The 15,259-nt window shown below is 43.1% G+C and overlaps 1 protein-coding gene across 5 annotated transcripts in view; it reads left to right on the forward strand.

The window, feature by feature from the left end:
• Positions 1-15,259, forward strand: part of Ndrg3 (NDRG family member 3) — a 70,059-nt gene that overhangs the window by 52,143 nt on the left and 2,657 nt on the right. For 3 of the 5 annotated variants that reach the window (XM_013514021.1, XM_005384731.2, XM_013514022.1), the window contains 7 exons: positions 1,452-1,555; positions 2,713-2,778; positions 2,909-2,960; positions 10,738-10,785; positions 13,715-13,750; positions 13,831-13,882; positions 15,080-15,118. In XM_013514021.1, the coding sequence (XP_013369475.1) occupies positions 1,452-1,555; positions 2,713-2,778; positions 2,909-2,960; positions 10,738-10,785; positions 13,715-13,750; positions 13,831-13,882; positions 15,080-15,118 (397 nt within the window). The remainder of the gene's footprint in view (positions 1-1,451; positions 1,556-2,712; positions 2,779-2,908; positions 2,961-10,737; positions 10,786-13,714; positions 13,751-13,830; positions 13,883-15,079; positions 15,119-15,259) is intronic. The other 2 variants (XM_005384733.2, XM_005384732.2) reach the window with 1 other exon arrangement.

The raw sequence follows: 15,259 nt of genomic DNA on the forward strand, positions 1-15,259 counted from the left end.
GCTATAGCTCCAATGATAGAGCATTTGCATAGCATTTGCATAGCATGTACGTGGACCCGGGTTCTGTCCCCAGCACTGCAAAAAGAACAAGAAAGGGGAAAAAAGGAGTTAACATGAATTCAGGTACAACTCCAAAGTCCATAGTCTTTTTGAGACAGGGTCTCGCTGTGCAGTTCAGGCTGGCCTTGAGCTCACTTTGTAGCCCAGGCTGGTCTCGAACTCACGGTGATCCTCCTACCTTAGTCTCTCGAGTGCTGGGGTTACAGGCATGCACCACCACGCCCAGCCCATAGTCTTTTTTTCTCCATTATTTCATTATACTTTTATAGAAGTTACAAATTCAAGGCTGGGAATATAGCTCAGTGGCACAAGCACCTGCCTTGCAACTGCAAGGTCCTGAGTTCAATTCCCAGTACTTAAAAAAAAAAAAGAAGTTACAAATTCACAATTATTTTAGGATATAGAAGTTCAACAAAGGTTATTACAAAGAATCTGAAATTCACCCCATTATCTGCTTCCTAGAAGCAACTACTTTTTTCTGATTCTTTTATGGCTTGTCTCCATAATGCTTTCTTTAATTGAGATATAACTTACATATAGTATAATGCACAAATCATAAGTCACTCATTAGCCCCCGATCTCAAATAGGATATTTGCTATTCTGTTACCTCCATAGATTTTTTTGTGGCTCATTTGGTTTGAGTTTTGGTAGTGATGGTCCTGAGGATTGAACCTAGGGCTTTCGCATGAGCTATGGCCCCAGCCCATTTTATTTTATTTTATTTTTTTAAAAAAAGGACCTGGGGATATATCTCAGTGTGAAGGCCGTGAGTTGAATCCACAGTACTGAAAATACACTAGCATGCGCGCGCGCACACACACACACACACAAATGAGGAAACTATTTCAGAATAGTTAGATGGGGCCGGGGGTATAGCTCAGTGGCATAAGCGCCTGCTGGCCAAGTGCAAGGTCCTGAGTTCAATCCCTGGTACCAAAAAAAAAGAATAGTTGACCTAAGCTCCCCATAATAAGTTCTTTGGTGCCTTCATCTGACACAGAATATTGCACCAAACCAGGCAGAAGCAAATAGACTTATTCAAACTAGCAATAGATTAGTAGCCCTAAGGCCCCACTACTTTTACCATCGTGGACAGTGGGAGCTGGCTTTTAGAGAAGAAGGACTTTAAGACAGATGTGAGAACAGTGTTCAGGAAGATGGAGTGAGCTGAAAGGCATTTCAGGAATGTTTACATATACCAGTTGAAGTTTGCTTGTTTTTGAGACAGCGTCTCACTATGTAGTTCAGGCTGGCTTTGAACTCACTTTGTAGCTCAGGCAGGCCTCAAATCTCAGTGATCCTCCTTCTTCAAGAAGTGCTGGGATTACAGGTGTGTGCCACAACACCCAGCCTAGAGAAGTTCACTTATGTCTTCTTTTGCTTATCCTAGGAAGAACTGCAGGCCAACCTGGACCTGATTCAAACCTACAGACTGCATATTGCCCAGGATATCAACCAAGAAAACCTACAGCTCTTCCTGGGTTCCTATAATGGGTACAGTAGTTTACCACTCTTTCACTTAGGCATAGACCAGGTCTAAAAAGATAATTGGCCTTTAAGGGAGGAGGCAGGGGAAATAAGCTGCTTCTCCCATTTTTTTCTTATGATGGGATTGGCTTTATGCTATTTCACTAAAATAGGAGCAGGACTTAAAGACAGATGTGAAAACAGCTTTCAGGAAGATTGAGTGAACTGAAAGCCATTTCATTAATGTTAATATACCAGTTGTAGTTTCAAGGTGTTTTCTTCTTCTTCTTCTTTTTTTTTTCCTTGAGATGAGGTCTTGCTTGCTATGTAGTTTAGGCTGGCCTGGACTCAAGATATAGCCCAGGCTGGTCTCCATCTCACGGTGATCCTCCTGCCTCAGCCACCTGAGTGCTGGGATTACAGGCATGCGCCATCATGCCTGGCTTAACATGTTTTCAAACAAAAGGAACCACAATTACATACACCCACAAAAGCACCCAAGTCATGTAAGGAAATGCATGTGGAGAGAGACAAAGGAGAGAAGCCTTGGCCTTGACTTAGTTGCTCTTTGCTGATAGCCTGTCATTAGGCAAGAGTAATGCATAGATGCTGGTCAGTTCTCTGGTTTGTGTATTCCAAAGTACACTGTCCCATTCCCCAGGCCCCCATCACAGCCGGGGTGAGGCGAGAACATTGATTATCTTGAGAACAGCCTTTCCACAGTGCAAATGTTAGCTCTCTCTCACTTTCTGGAAATGTGGAAAAAGACTAAGGAAATGGGTCAGAGTTTGAACTTCGTCTCTAGAGCCTCCTCCCTGTTTTTAGTTGAAATCAGAAAGATAAAGTCCTGTGCTCAACTGTTACAAAGAAAACGCTACCCCCGAGTGAAAATGGTATAAGACATGCCCTTCTCTTAACCAAGGTATTCCTGCAAGCTAGTTGGAAGATAAAGACTTGGGACTTGACAATTTCAGTAGTCTTGCTGTTGAATTTTAAGTTGTATCCTTTTAGCACTCCACCAAGTCCCTTGTTCCTACTCTGTACCGTTCAGGGGCCTCTGAAATGGCTACTCCAGAACGGTGTTCAGGACCACTTCCTTTCTCAGATGTGAAAGAAAGATACTTTTCATATTCCTTGATATGTTTTGGTTTTCAAAGGCATTGATTTCGGCTTTGTTCTTCTAGACGCAGAGACCTGGAAATTGAAAGACCCATCCTAGGCCAAAATGATAACAAATTAAAAACATTAAAGTAAGTCGCCCAGTTTCCCCCTGAATTGCTAAATATCCGAATTGCCTGTCATGACTAATTCATGGTTGTGTGGAGTATGGATGATGTGTGCTGATTTACCAAGTGATACGGCTTCTTCTGCCTCTTCTAGGTGTTCTACTTTACTGGTGGTGGGGGACAATTCACCTGCTGTTGAGGCTGTGGTAAGTGTGCCTGATACTGCAAGGAAGACAGATTCAAATGTAGTAAAATGTCTATAATATTCTGCTGACACAATAGAAACAGTTGTTACTAGCTTTTCAGGGTTTGTTCTTTGTTCTTTGTATACATATTAGAAAATTAAGGCCAGGAGTGGTGGCACACGCCTGTAATCCCAGCACTCGGGAGGCTGAGGCAGAAGGATCATTGCAAGGTTAAGACCAGCCTGGGCTACAAAGGGAGCTCAAGGCCAGCCTGAACTGCAGAGTGAGACCCTGTCTCAAAAAGACAAAAAGACAAAAAAAAAAGAAGGATGGGATAAGGGAGGCCAGTTATGAGCCCATTATCCAGGACAAAGTGTTACCTTTTTAACAGACCTGATTATATTAAATATAAAAGATTTGGGGGCCTTATTATTTCACACTATTGATAGCAATTTTCCATATTATAAAATCAGTATGTCTATATAATATTCAGTCTGTTTGTATGCCCTTATTTACTTAATTTCTCCTGTTGCTTATTTCTGATTTTGTACGACTACTAGTGTTGAACTCCTTTATTAAGTCTTTGACTGATTCTTTATTTCCATGAGGTAAATTTGCAGTAGAATTGGTTCAAAAAAAAAATTTTTTTTTTTGAGATTGAATCTCACTCATGTAGTTCATGCTGGCCTCAAACTTGGAGTGATCCTCCTGCCCTACCCACCCAAATGCTGGGATTACAGGTGTGTACCACCGCGCCTGGCCAAAAACCAGACTTTTGCTTGGTGTGGTGGCACATGCTTGCAATTCCAGATAGGAGGCTGAAGCAAGAATAATTTAGTGAGACCTGTCTTGAAATAAAATAAATTTTTAAAAAAGTCTTAGGAATGTAGTTCAGTGCTAGAGTACAACTCCTGCATGCGCAAGGCCCTGGGTTCAACCCCTTGCATTGCAAAAAAAAATAAAAATAATTTTTTTAAGGATTTTAATACGTTTTGCCAGATTCACGTCCAGAAAAGACACACCAGTGCCTTGCCACCAGCAGTGTTCACATGAAGCTGCCCGTTTCACTGCTCCCTGTCCAGTCCTAAATTTATTTATTCATGTTGCAGTGCTAGGAGCTGAACCCAGAGCTTGACACACGTGAGAAAGGCCTGTGCCACTGAGCTATGTTCCTAGCCTTCAGGATTTTTATTCTAAGCAATTAATTTTATAGGTTAAAAATGATATTCTTGGCTGGGTGTGGTGGCACACCCCTGTAATCCCAGCATTTGGGAAGCTGAAGCAAGAGGATCATCACAAGCTTGAAGTCAGCCCATACTACATAGTGAGACCCTCTTGAAAAACAAAAAAAATGGTATTCTTACCATTTTAATTTGCATTTGTTTGATTACAAATGAAGCAGACAGTTTTCAAATGACTATTATGTCTTTTTTATACCTTGTTCAATTTAACTAAGTATATGTGTATACTTGCTTGATTTTCGGGGAACAACCTTTGCTTCTGCCTATCTAGAACAGAATGTCAAGAAATGAGACTTTTTGGAAAGAGAATTTAATAAAGTAACCAAAAGGCGAGAAGGTTTATGGCTTAGAACAGTGTTTGGGGAGTGAGATAGAGGTAAGGACAGACTATGTTCACATTCCCTGAATTGCCCAGGACCATTCTGTCTGGTGTAAAATACGTGGTGTGGCTTGTCATGGAGACCTATAACCCTCAATTCCCAACTCCCCAAGTCCGAAAAAGTCCTGAAAGGTAATAAAACTGTAGTTATGATTCTATTACTATAGGAGTTTATCAAGGAGTGTTATAGGCTGAGAGTGTAGCTCAGTGGTAGAGTGCTTACCTAGCACATACAAGGCCCTTGGTTCCCTCCCCAGCACTGGAGGCAGGAGTAGGGGCTTACAAAGATTAGGTTAGTCTTTTCTGGTTTAAAATGTAGATAACAGCCAGATGTGGTGGTGCGTGCCAGTAATCCGAGCACTTGGGAGGCTGAGGCAGGAGGATTGCCATGAGTTCAAGGCCAGTCTAAACTGCGTAGTGAGACTTTATCTCAAAAAACAAAATAAAATTTAAAAAAGGAGAGATACATACTACAAAATACATACTAAAAACATTTTTAATAAGCATGTGAACTAAAAACAGGAAAATAGGATTTTAAAAAATATATATTCATGATTAACCAGGCATGGTGGCCTATAATCCCAGCACTTGGAAGACTGAGGCAGGAGGATCACCATGAGTTCAAGGCCAGACTGAGCTACATAAGCAAGTTCTAGGCCAGGCAGAATTATATAGTGAGACCCTGTCTCAAAGAAATCCATAATAATGCTAGGTATTTCTGTAAATCTAAGTTATTGTCTTTTTAAAATTGTGTGGACATGAGCTGGGCATGGTGGTGCATGCCTGTAATCCCAGCACTCGGGAGGCTGAGGCAGGAGGATTGTTGTGAGTTTGAGACCAGCCTGGGCTACAAAGTGAGCTCAAGGCCAGCCTGAACTGCGTAGTGAGACCCTGTCTCAAAAAGACAAAAAAAAAAAAATTGTGTGGACTTAAAGTAACATATTGCAGTTATTTTTCAAAACTATGATTTAAGCCAGGTGTAGTGGTGCGCCCTTGTAGTCTGTACACTTGGGAGGCTGAGGCAGGAGGATCACTGCCAAGTTCAAGGCCAGCCTGGGATACACAGTGAGTTCAAGGCCAGCCTGAACTGCATAGTGAAACCCTGTCTGAAAAAGACAAAAAGCAAAACAAGAACGCCCTCTGATTTAGCCCACAAATAAGGTCTCCTCTTCTTTCTGATTTCCTCACTGCACCATTTATAGAGAATTTCAGGGGCCCTATCTATAGCATAGAGAATATGTTCCTCTTCTAACAGACTTGGCTCCCCTGCTAGAACATTACATCCTGCATTTGGAAGGGCTAGAGGGATATCAACATGTTGAAACGCTAGGAGAAGCTCCACCAGTCCTAGACAGGTTGCAAGCTGTTCTTGCTCAGTTGTTCTTTCAGCATCACTTCTTAGCTTCCCTGGTTGTTTAATGCTATCAAGACTATAAACATTAATATGATAAAGTGCATCAGGGAAGCTGGAGAGGGAGTAGGTGTGTCAAAACCAACAGGTGAACCAGGCAGGGTGGCACATGTCTATATTCTACATTCTTGGAAAGCTGAGGCAGGTTGATTGCAAATGCAAGCCAAGCCTAGGCAACTTAGTGAGACCCAGTTGCAAAATAAAAAGGGCAAAAAAAAAGTGGGGGTCCACTGGGAATGTAGCTCAGTGGGAAGGCCCTCTGTTCAGTCCCCAGTACCACCAACCAATAAGAATTAAAAATTAAAAATTGAGGCTGTGAATGTAGCTCAGTGATGTGCTTGAAAAGTGCAAACTTGGGCTGGGGATGTAGCTCAGCGGCAACAAGTGCTTGCCTGGCAAGCGCAAGGTACTGAGTTCAATTCCCAGTACCAAAAAAAAAGTGCAAACTTGCACATCCATTCTTCCAGGAAATATTTATAACATATCTACTGTATTCTCAATACTGTGCCTGGCAGTTAAGGATCAGCTGCCTATTAATGAACAAGGACTGGATAATTATTTCCAGGCCACTGCTTCATCATTCATCAGTTGGAGTTCTGTCCAGCAGTTTCTCCCCACCCTAAGGGATTTTTGTCTAATTATTTTAACAATTTTTGATGACTTGTGAGAACCAGATCATAACACTTAACACGTTTTTTGAACAATGAGAGACTCTCAAGTCATAATACATAAATAATAATATGCATTACATTTATACTACCAACTTGAACATCATTTTGACCAGCTGGCAACTTGAGTGGAAGCATATCTTTAATTTTGATGACATTTATCTATAAGCCAAATAAAATTGTAGACAAATGCTTAAAAAATCCAAAAATGCAAAAAGAAGGAAAATTTATTGAGCTCAGATAAAACAGCTAGAGGCTGGAGATTTAGCTCACTGGCACAGCACCTGCCTGGCAAGCGTGAGGTCCTAAGCTTGATTCCCAGTAGCAAAAAAAAAAAATTAAAGAAAAAACTGTTTACAAATTGGACACAGACAAATACAAGCAAATACACACAAGACATTTGCTTATAAAATCAGAGTGCACTCAAATATATTTTTGGCCAAATTGAATTATAATAACTTTTACAATTTTAGAAGTTTGTAATTATGAAAAGATGTCAGAATTTTTTGTAGGTCAGTTAGCAGAGATCTCTTACAAGAATTTGGAAGGAATAGAAGCTTTTTATCTGTAATCAACACATAATTTTTGTATTTTATTTTGTCTTAAGAATCCTGGCAACTTTTGTGTCCCTTTCTTGCATGTAGCTTTCAGCTCAGTCATTTCCACACACACTGTCACATACTCAGACCTTCTTTTTTTCTAGTAATATTCTCTCTGTAAGACTTAATATAACTTGGATTGATATTATCACTTACGTAGACTCCCTTCGTTGGTGCCTTTGATTTGTTTTTTGCTGGGGTCACACCCTGCCCTCTTGCTCCTGTGTTGCTATGACAGTGTCCAAATGGTTTCCTGTGGGCTGCTGGTGCTGCAGCCATTTGCGATGCAGGAGCAGAGAAAGGGTGGGCGCGGTGTGCTCCAGGCTGATTGAGGCTCAGAAAGGCAAGCTGTGGCTGTCCATCGGCTCTGGGACATAGGTGCAGTTGCCACTGGGTGCCCCAAGGCAGGGTGCACAGCCCGTTCTCCCCACAGCAGCTGACACAACACAAAGCAGGCATTTGTGTTCCTCCCACCTCCCTTGTCCAGGCCAGGCTCCCGGCTCAGTGGAGCTATTTGGTTCCCGCCTGGCTGGTACCCAGCCCTGTTCCTTCCCCTGCTTGAGGCATCTGTGAGAAGTAGTGAGAGGAGTGGAAAGCAGCAGTTTCTCCCTGTTAAATAACCCTTTCAAGGTCTGTAGAGGTCTACATGGATTTGTGCTGATTTGCTTTTTCCCTAGTTTTGCTCTAAGCTGTTTTCCCACCTTCTCCGGTTTATAAATTCACACTTCCTTTTTCTGGAAACAAAGGACATGTCTTTGATACAAAAATGAGAAACTTTGTCAATTGTGAAAATTTTTTTTTTTTTTGTCTTTTTGAGATAGGGTCTCACTGTGCAGTTCAGGCTGGTCTTAAACTCACTTTGTAGCCCAGGCTGGCCTCAAATTCGCAATGATTCTCCTGCCTCAGCCTCCCCAATGCTGGGATTACAGGAGTGTGCCACCACACTCAGCATTCAATTGTGAAATCTTTACATTTGAACCTTTTGCTTTCAGTAATACAGCAAGCATTTCTATGTACAACAGTTGCTCTCATGAGCCTGTTTTCCCTATGTTTTATACCAGATGAAATCAGTATACCTCTCTTGCTGCTCTTATGAGCCTGTTTGTGCGTGCAACCCAAGGTGTCCTCTCACCTGTGAAATGATGAGTTTCCTCGCACTCTGGTCCCTTCTCAGGCACCAAAATGCCGCATCCAGTGCAGCTCTTGAAACCTCAGAGGGAGGACGGTAGGGGATGAACAAAAATAGTCGGGATGCAGCAAGCTGAGGTCAGGTGGAGCCCCTTCTTCTGATGGGAGAAAGGAATTGCCCAGCACCTGCAGCTCATTTATTTATACAGTCAGCGTATGAATAAGTTCGTGAAGAGTTTAAAGGGAGGGTAGGATCTGTGACAGGAAGAATATCTAATCTTCCACAGAACAGCATGCCTTGGTGGCCTCACGGGGAACAAGAGGGGAATGTCTATAGTATCTCAAGCAAAGGTCAAGTCACTAAGTGTATCAGCTCCCTGAGCTCCGCACATGTCTCATGCAAAGCAGTGGCCTTGTCCTAGATACCTGAGGTACAGATAGCTTTACCCCCAACAAGGATCAATTTTAAAAATCTAGCTTTAGGGGCTCGGGATTTAGCTCAGTGGCATAGCACCTGCCTGGCAAGTGCAAGGTCATGAGTTTGATTCCCAGTTCTGGAAAAAAACCAAATAAATAAACAAACAAACAAATAAATAAATCTACCTTTAGCTGGGCATAGTGGCACACACCTGTAATACCAGCACTCGGAAGGCTGAGGCAGGAGGATTGTTGAGAGTTCAAGGCCATCTTGAGTTGACTGCAAGGCCAGCTTGAACTACTGTAGTGAGACCCTGTCTCAAAAAAAAAAAAAAATCTACCTTTAGAGTTAAGCATATTCTATAGTAAATCAGTGCATTTGTTTATTGCTGTCTGTATTGTCATTCGTATAGAGCAAATCAAAACTCTGGCATTTAGATCATCCCCTTATTTATTTTTGTTTTTGGTTTTTGGTTTTTGGTTTTTCTCCGGTACCAGGAACCGAACTCACAACCTTGCGCTTGCCAGGCAGGCGCTTTTGCCGCTGAGCTAAATCCCCAGCCCCATCCCCTGATTTTAGGAGAGTTTGGTATACCTGTCCATCAGCAGTGCCCAGATTCAAAATTCAGCTGGATTACTGATTCTTTCCTCAGTAATTTTAATTGCTCTCTCACTGGCTTGATGACTCTTCAGTCCGTTTTACTAGCCACTGCTCTCCTAAAGCAACTTAAATCCCATCACCTCAGAAATCTGTGACTTCTTGCCTTCCGTGGTCAGCTCCAGTCTGCCCCAGCCTCAGCTCTGTGCGGTTCTCCCTTCACACTCGCCTCGGTAACCCCACGTGTGCCCTGCGCGTTCCCTGCACGTGCCCTGTGTCTTTCATGTTTTCCCCAAACTCTGCAAGCCTTCAAAATATCTAGTGTTTCTCTATTTATCTGTAGAAATCCTCGTCATCCTTCAAAATTCAGTAGAGTTGGTTGTGAAATTTTTAAATTAATTTCATGTTGCTTTGTGTTATCTATTTTCATCCCACTGGATTCCAAATGTAGAACAGGTTTGATAAACATGTAAAAGGGGAAATCCAGTTGATCTAATTAGCCATAAAACATGGCTGAACTTTTGGAACTAGAGTAGTGGAGCTCAATATTAGAGCACATGCTTACCATGCAGAAGGTGCTGGGATTAATCCCCGGTACCAAAAACAAACAATAAACATTGTTGAACCCAGAGATTATCTTCCCAAACACGAATTAATTATCGTGACTGCTCTGGGAGAAGAGAATCACGGGGAAGTTCAGCTTTAGCCTGGACAGCAAAGATCTGGGTAGAAGACTCAGGGTATAAGGAATGGCAAGCCCTCTCCAGGCCTGGGAAAGGTGTAGAAGGGAGGCAGGAGAGAGGGGCATAGGCCTCAGTCATTAGGGCCAGCTGTGCTGGAAAGGCAGCAGAGAGAGCCCAGGAGAGGGTCACAGTGCAGTACACTTCTGAAAGAAGCAAGGTGACTTTTTCCATGTTATGTAGCCATGGCAAGAGTCTAGATGCAGCATGTGGTTCTTTTTTTTTTTGTCTTTTTGAGACAGGGTCTCGCTATGCAGTTCAGGCTGGCCTTGAGCTCACTTTGTAGCCCAGGCTGGTCTCAAATTCGCAATGATCCTCCTGTCTCAGCCTCCTGAGTGCTGGGATCACAGGTGTGCGCGCCACCACACCCAGCAGCATGTGGTTCTTTAAAAACTACTTATAACAAACAGACAACATGAAGTTAGCCAGACTTTTAGATCTATTCAGAACTATCAGATGTAAAATGTATCACGTGTCTCTCCCATGGTATATTTCGGTAACCTGGTTAGTTCAACCATCACTAAACTAAGTTGTTGATTTTACAAGATTGTTTTTATGCTCTATCTTATTTTCTTACCAATTTGTAAGACTGAGATTTTTTTCTTTTTTTTTTTTAGGTTGAATGTAATTCTCGCCTCAACCCTATAAATACAACTTTGCTAAAGGTAATGTCTTTTCTTTCCTTGCTGAAAACCACTTCAGAGAAAGTTATAGTGCTTCTAATTAATGTTTTCTGTGATAGTTGCCCAGAAAGAAACAAAGTTTCACTTTATGATTCTCTCATTTTCTCCCTTCTTTTATTTATTTATTTATTTATTTATTTATTTATTTTCCAGTACTGGGAATCGAACTCACAACCTCACGCTTGCCAGGCAGTCGCTGTGCTGCTGAGCTAAATCCCCAGCCCCTTTCTCTCTTCTTTTAATCCTTTTTTATTCCTGAATATATTTTCATTGTAGAAAATTGAAAGGTAGAAAATGTGAAGAATAAAATAAAAACATTTGCCAGCCATGGTGTAATTACATGCCTGTAATCCCAGCATTTGAGAGACTGAGGCACCAGGATCACCATAAATTTGAGGCTAGCCTGGCCTACATATTGAGATTATCTCAAAAAAATTTTTTGTTTGTAAACATAATTCTACTAACCAAAGGTAACCTCTGGTAAAATATTGATGTCTTGCCAGATGTGGTGGAACATACCTATTGTAATCTTAGCAACTTAGTATGACCCTATTTTAGAATAAAATTGTAAAAAATGCTACTGATGTATCTCAGTGATGCAGCACTTTCCTGGCAGATGCAAGGCGTTTTCCTATGCTTTATTATTATTATTTTTTTTTTTTGAGGTGGGATCTTCCCAAATTACCCAGGATGAACCCAAATTTATAATCCCCTCCTTTTCTGGTTTTTTTTTTTTTTTGGTTTTTCTCCGGTACCAGGAACCAAACTCATGACCTTGCGCTTGCCAGGCAGGCGCTTTGCCGCTGAGCTAAATCCCCAGCCCCAATCCCCTTCTTTTCTCAGTCTCCCAGAATGCTGCAATCACAGGCTTGTACCTCCACCCTTACCTGTACCTCTGATCTTAATGATATTCAGATGTATAAAAGCCAGGCACACAAATGTAATCCTAGTCTCCTGGAGGCTGAGGCAGGAGGGTGGCAAGTTGGAGCCCACCCTGAGTACTTAGGAAGACCCTGACTCTATTAAAATAAAAAATAAAGGGCTAAGGTGTAGCTCACTGTGAAGGCCCTGGTTTCATTCCCAGGTAACACTGGGGGGAAAAGAAGAGAGGAAAAGAAAAGCTCAGTAGGAGTGCTGGGGGGCTGGGGCTGTAGAGCACTTGCCTAGCATACTTGAGGTCCTGGGCTAGGTTCAATCCCCAGCACCACACAAAAGAGATCAGAGGCCGGGTGTGGTGGCGCATGCTTGTAATCCCAGTACTTGGGAGGCTGAGGCAGGAGGATCTTTGCGAGTTTGAGACCAGCCTGGCTATAAAGTGAGCTCAAGGCCAGCCTGAACTGCATAGTGAGACCCTGTCCCAAAAAGAGCGCCCCCCAGAAAAAAAATCAGAGGATATTTATAACCCCTAGATCTGTTTTCCTCACATTTGTACCATAAGCACTTTTCTACCGTGAAAATCAAATAATAGATGGAAATTCTTTACGTGCTAAATCCTGCTGTACTGGTAAGGAAGCTTCTAAAAGCATGCTATGATAATAATGGATGCATTTTCTTCTCTTAGAGCAAGCAGAGAGTAGTCTTGTACTAAACTGCTAAGGCTGGTATCAAATTTCTTCCCCTTCGATGTATACCCTAGGCAAGAGTTCCAACCTAGTGCTGTCTCTACCTAGCTTTTCCCAGAGTCTGTACTAGCTTGCTTAGGTAGCTGACCTACTTCCTACCTGGACTACTGTAGATTTAAATGCTGATCTTCCCTTTCTTATTGCTCCTTAGAGACCTCTGCCTTCTTCCTTTTTCTCTTTGTAGTGTGCTTGAAGAGAGGCCTTGTCACCCAAAACAGCCCATCCTTTCTAGAAATACACAGTGAGGTTAATGATATGAGGTGGCCAAACTCAAAGTGTTCTATAACACAGAGTAGATAGCTCCTCTGGCTGATTGAACTGATTCTCAAACTATCTGATGGGCATCAGTCTTAGAAATAGTTTCTCCTGATATTCTCATATGGGAACTGTTTTATGGTTCTAGACAGGTTACCACTCCTAAGCTTCTTGAAAATATGCCCTCTGTACCATTTCTATTTATACTGTGTTTGTCAGGTTGGATGTTTGTTTTTCTTCTTTAGAATTTTCAGGGCCCAGGATACAGCTAAGTGGCACAGTGCCTGCCTGGCAAGTACAAAGTCATGAGTTCAATTCCTGGTACCAAATAACAAAGAAAATAAAGATGTTCTTTGTTAACCTAAAACTCCTATGCTTTCTGTGGCATTCCCTTCTCCTAAATAACTGTCCCCATTCAAATAAAATCTCAATGCCAGTGAATTGAACCACAAGATTTATGCCCTTTCTATAAAATGCCAGCGAGGTGGGACACCCCTATAATCCTCACACTCGGGAGGCTGAGGGAGGAGGATTGCTGAGAGTCCAAGGCCAGCATGGGCTACATAGTGAGTTCAAGGCCAGCCTGGACTACATAGCAAGACCCTGGGTCAAAAAGCAAAAGATAAATAGAATGTCAGTTTACCCATTATTGTGATGCACCTGCAATCTCAGCTACTTGGGAAACTGAATCTCACCACTAGCTTATAAAACATAGTGAGATCCTGTGTCAAAATAAAAAAGGGTTGGGGGGTAGATTTAGTGGTAGATTACTTAGGTAGCATGCAAGAGGTCACTTAGGTAGCATGTTCAGAGCATTTCTCTCCTTTTTTTTTTTGTCTTTTTGAGACAGGGTCTCGCTATGCAGTTCAGGCTGACCTTGAGCTCACTTTGTAGCCCTGGCTGGCCTCGAACTCGCAGTAATCCTCCTTCCTCAGCCTCCCCAGTGCTGGGATTACACGCATGCGCCACCACACCTGGCTCCTAGAGCATTCCTCTTAAGACTTGGCTGACTTCACATATTTTTGCTTTTCTAGATGGCAGACTGTGGGGGCCTGCCCCAAGTAGTTCAGGTAAGAAGTTAAAAATAATCATGCAGTTCTACCTGTGTGCCTATCCAAAAGATTAATACCTTCTTATTTTGTTCCCCCAGCCTGGGAAGCTCACCGAGGCCTTCAAGTACTTTTTGCAGGGAATGGGCTACAGTGAGTAGTGCACAACTTTCTGTCTAGAAAAATTTTACGTACAAGGGGATCAGTATAATAGGAGCAGTTTCACACATGGGGGGCCACAACTCCCAGGCCCTAAGCTCTGCGCTAGCCAGCCTTAAACAGAAACCCAAATGTTTGTGGAGCATTCATTTTTGCATATATATATTTAAATGTGACAAGCTAACACTTCTGAAGCATGTACCCTGTGTCAGGCTCTGTGTATGCCTAACCCGACAGGTAAGTTCTATTATCAGTCCCAGTTTATAAAGAGAAACTGAGGCTCAAAGAGGCTAAGCACGTTTCCCAGAGTAGCAGTTAAGCTGCAGAGCCATGATTCAGACGTTGGCAGTCTGGCTACAGAGCACACGTTCTTACCCACTGGAGCTTTGGCGGTCTTGGCCATGCATTGGAAGTTATGCTTTGCATTCCAGCTCATTATGGAGACTCCAGAAGAAAAGGTTCTTAGTGAAATCTGTTCACCGCAGGAAATGAACTTGCGGAGTATTTCATAGCAAGTCCAAGGATATGTCCATACTGTATGCCACTGTCCTGGTCTCGTGTATCGTGAGACCCCTGAGCTTTCTCATTTGTCACAGAAAACCCTCACTTGCTCCACTCTTGGAGTTTTAAGAAGAAAAACCCTTTCACCCAGGTACAGAGCTCTTTACCCAGCAGGGTGATTTTCCTGTCTTTGGTACCAGTGTGGATGCTGGCCAGTGGCGAGCTGACGAGGCAGCTTCCCTGGGCAGCTGGGCCCTGGGTGGAGCCCTGTACCTGCCAGGCGGACCGTGTGTGTCTTGTCTAGAGTGGCTGTGTTGTTCCCATCTGTGAGCCACTACCAACCGGGCCCACGCCCACAGCCTTCTGGCGCACTGGGAGGAGTGGAAGTCCCCTCGTAGCCTGTTCTCGGCCCTTTTCTATGAGACAACTGACCTTGCAGCCTGTTTCTGATCCAGAGCAGGGTAGCTGTACAGAGTGGAGGGGAAGACCGTTGTCTTTGTCTAGATGAGAGAAATGACATTCGGGATGCTACAAAAGCCTCAGGTAGCCTCACCTCCTCTCTGGGACCTTAAAATAAGCTTTCGTCCCTCACTTAGGGATATTCTGTCAGTGTCTAGTAGGCAGCCAAGGTTGCCACTTGGCACTCTTGGGTCACTAACCTGCCTTTTCCTGTGTCCATCCTGCTTCCAGTCCCGTATGTGCAGCTCAGTCACCTCAGCACCGAGTCAGGTACCTTCCTGTGTGCTGGCCCCACCCGCCTCCCAGCCGTGCTCTTCTGGCTGCATTGGCTGTCTGCAGCATGTCCGCGGTTTTCCTGTGCAGTGAGAGCCCGATAGAACGTGGCTCATTGTGCTCCAGAAGGTTTAGCCT

Source organism: Chinchilla lanigera, unplaced genomic scaffold (genome assembly GCF_000276665.1).
Source record: "Chinchilla lanigera isolate Chin_1 unplaced genomic scaffold, ChiLan1.0 scaffold00021, whole genome shotgun sequence".
Lineage (NCBI taxonomy): Eukaryota > Metazoa > Chordata > Mammalia > Rodentia > Chinchillidae > Chinchilla > Chinchilla lanigera.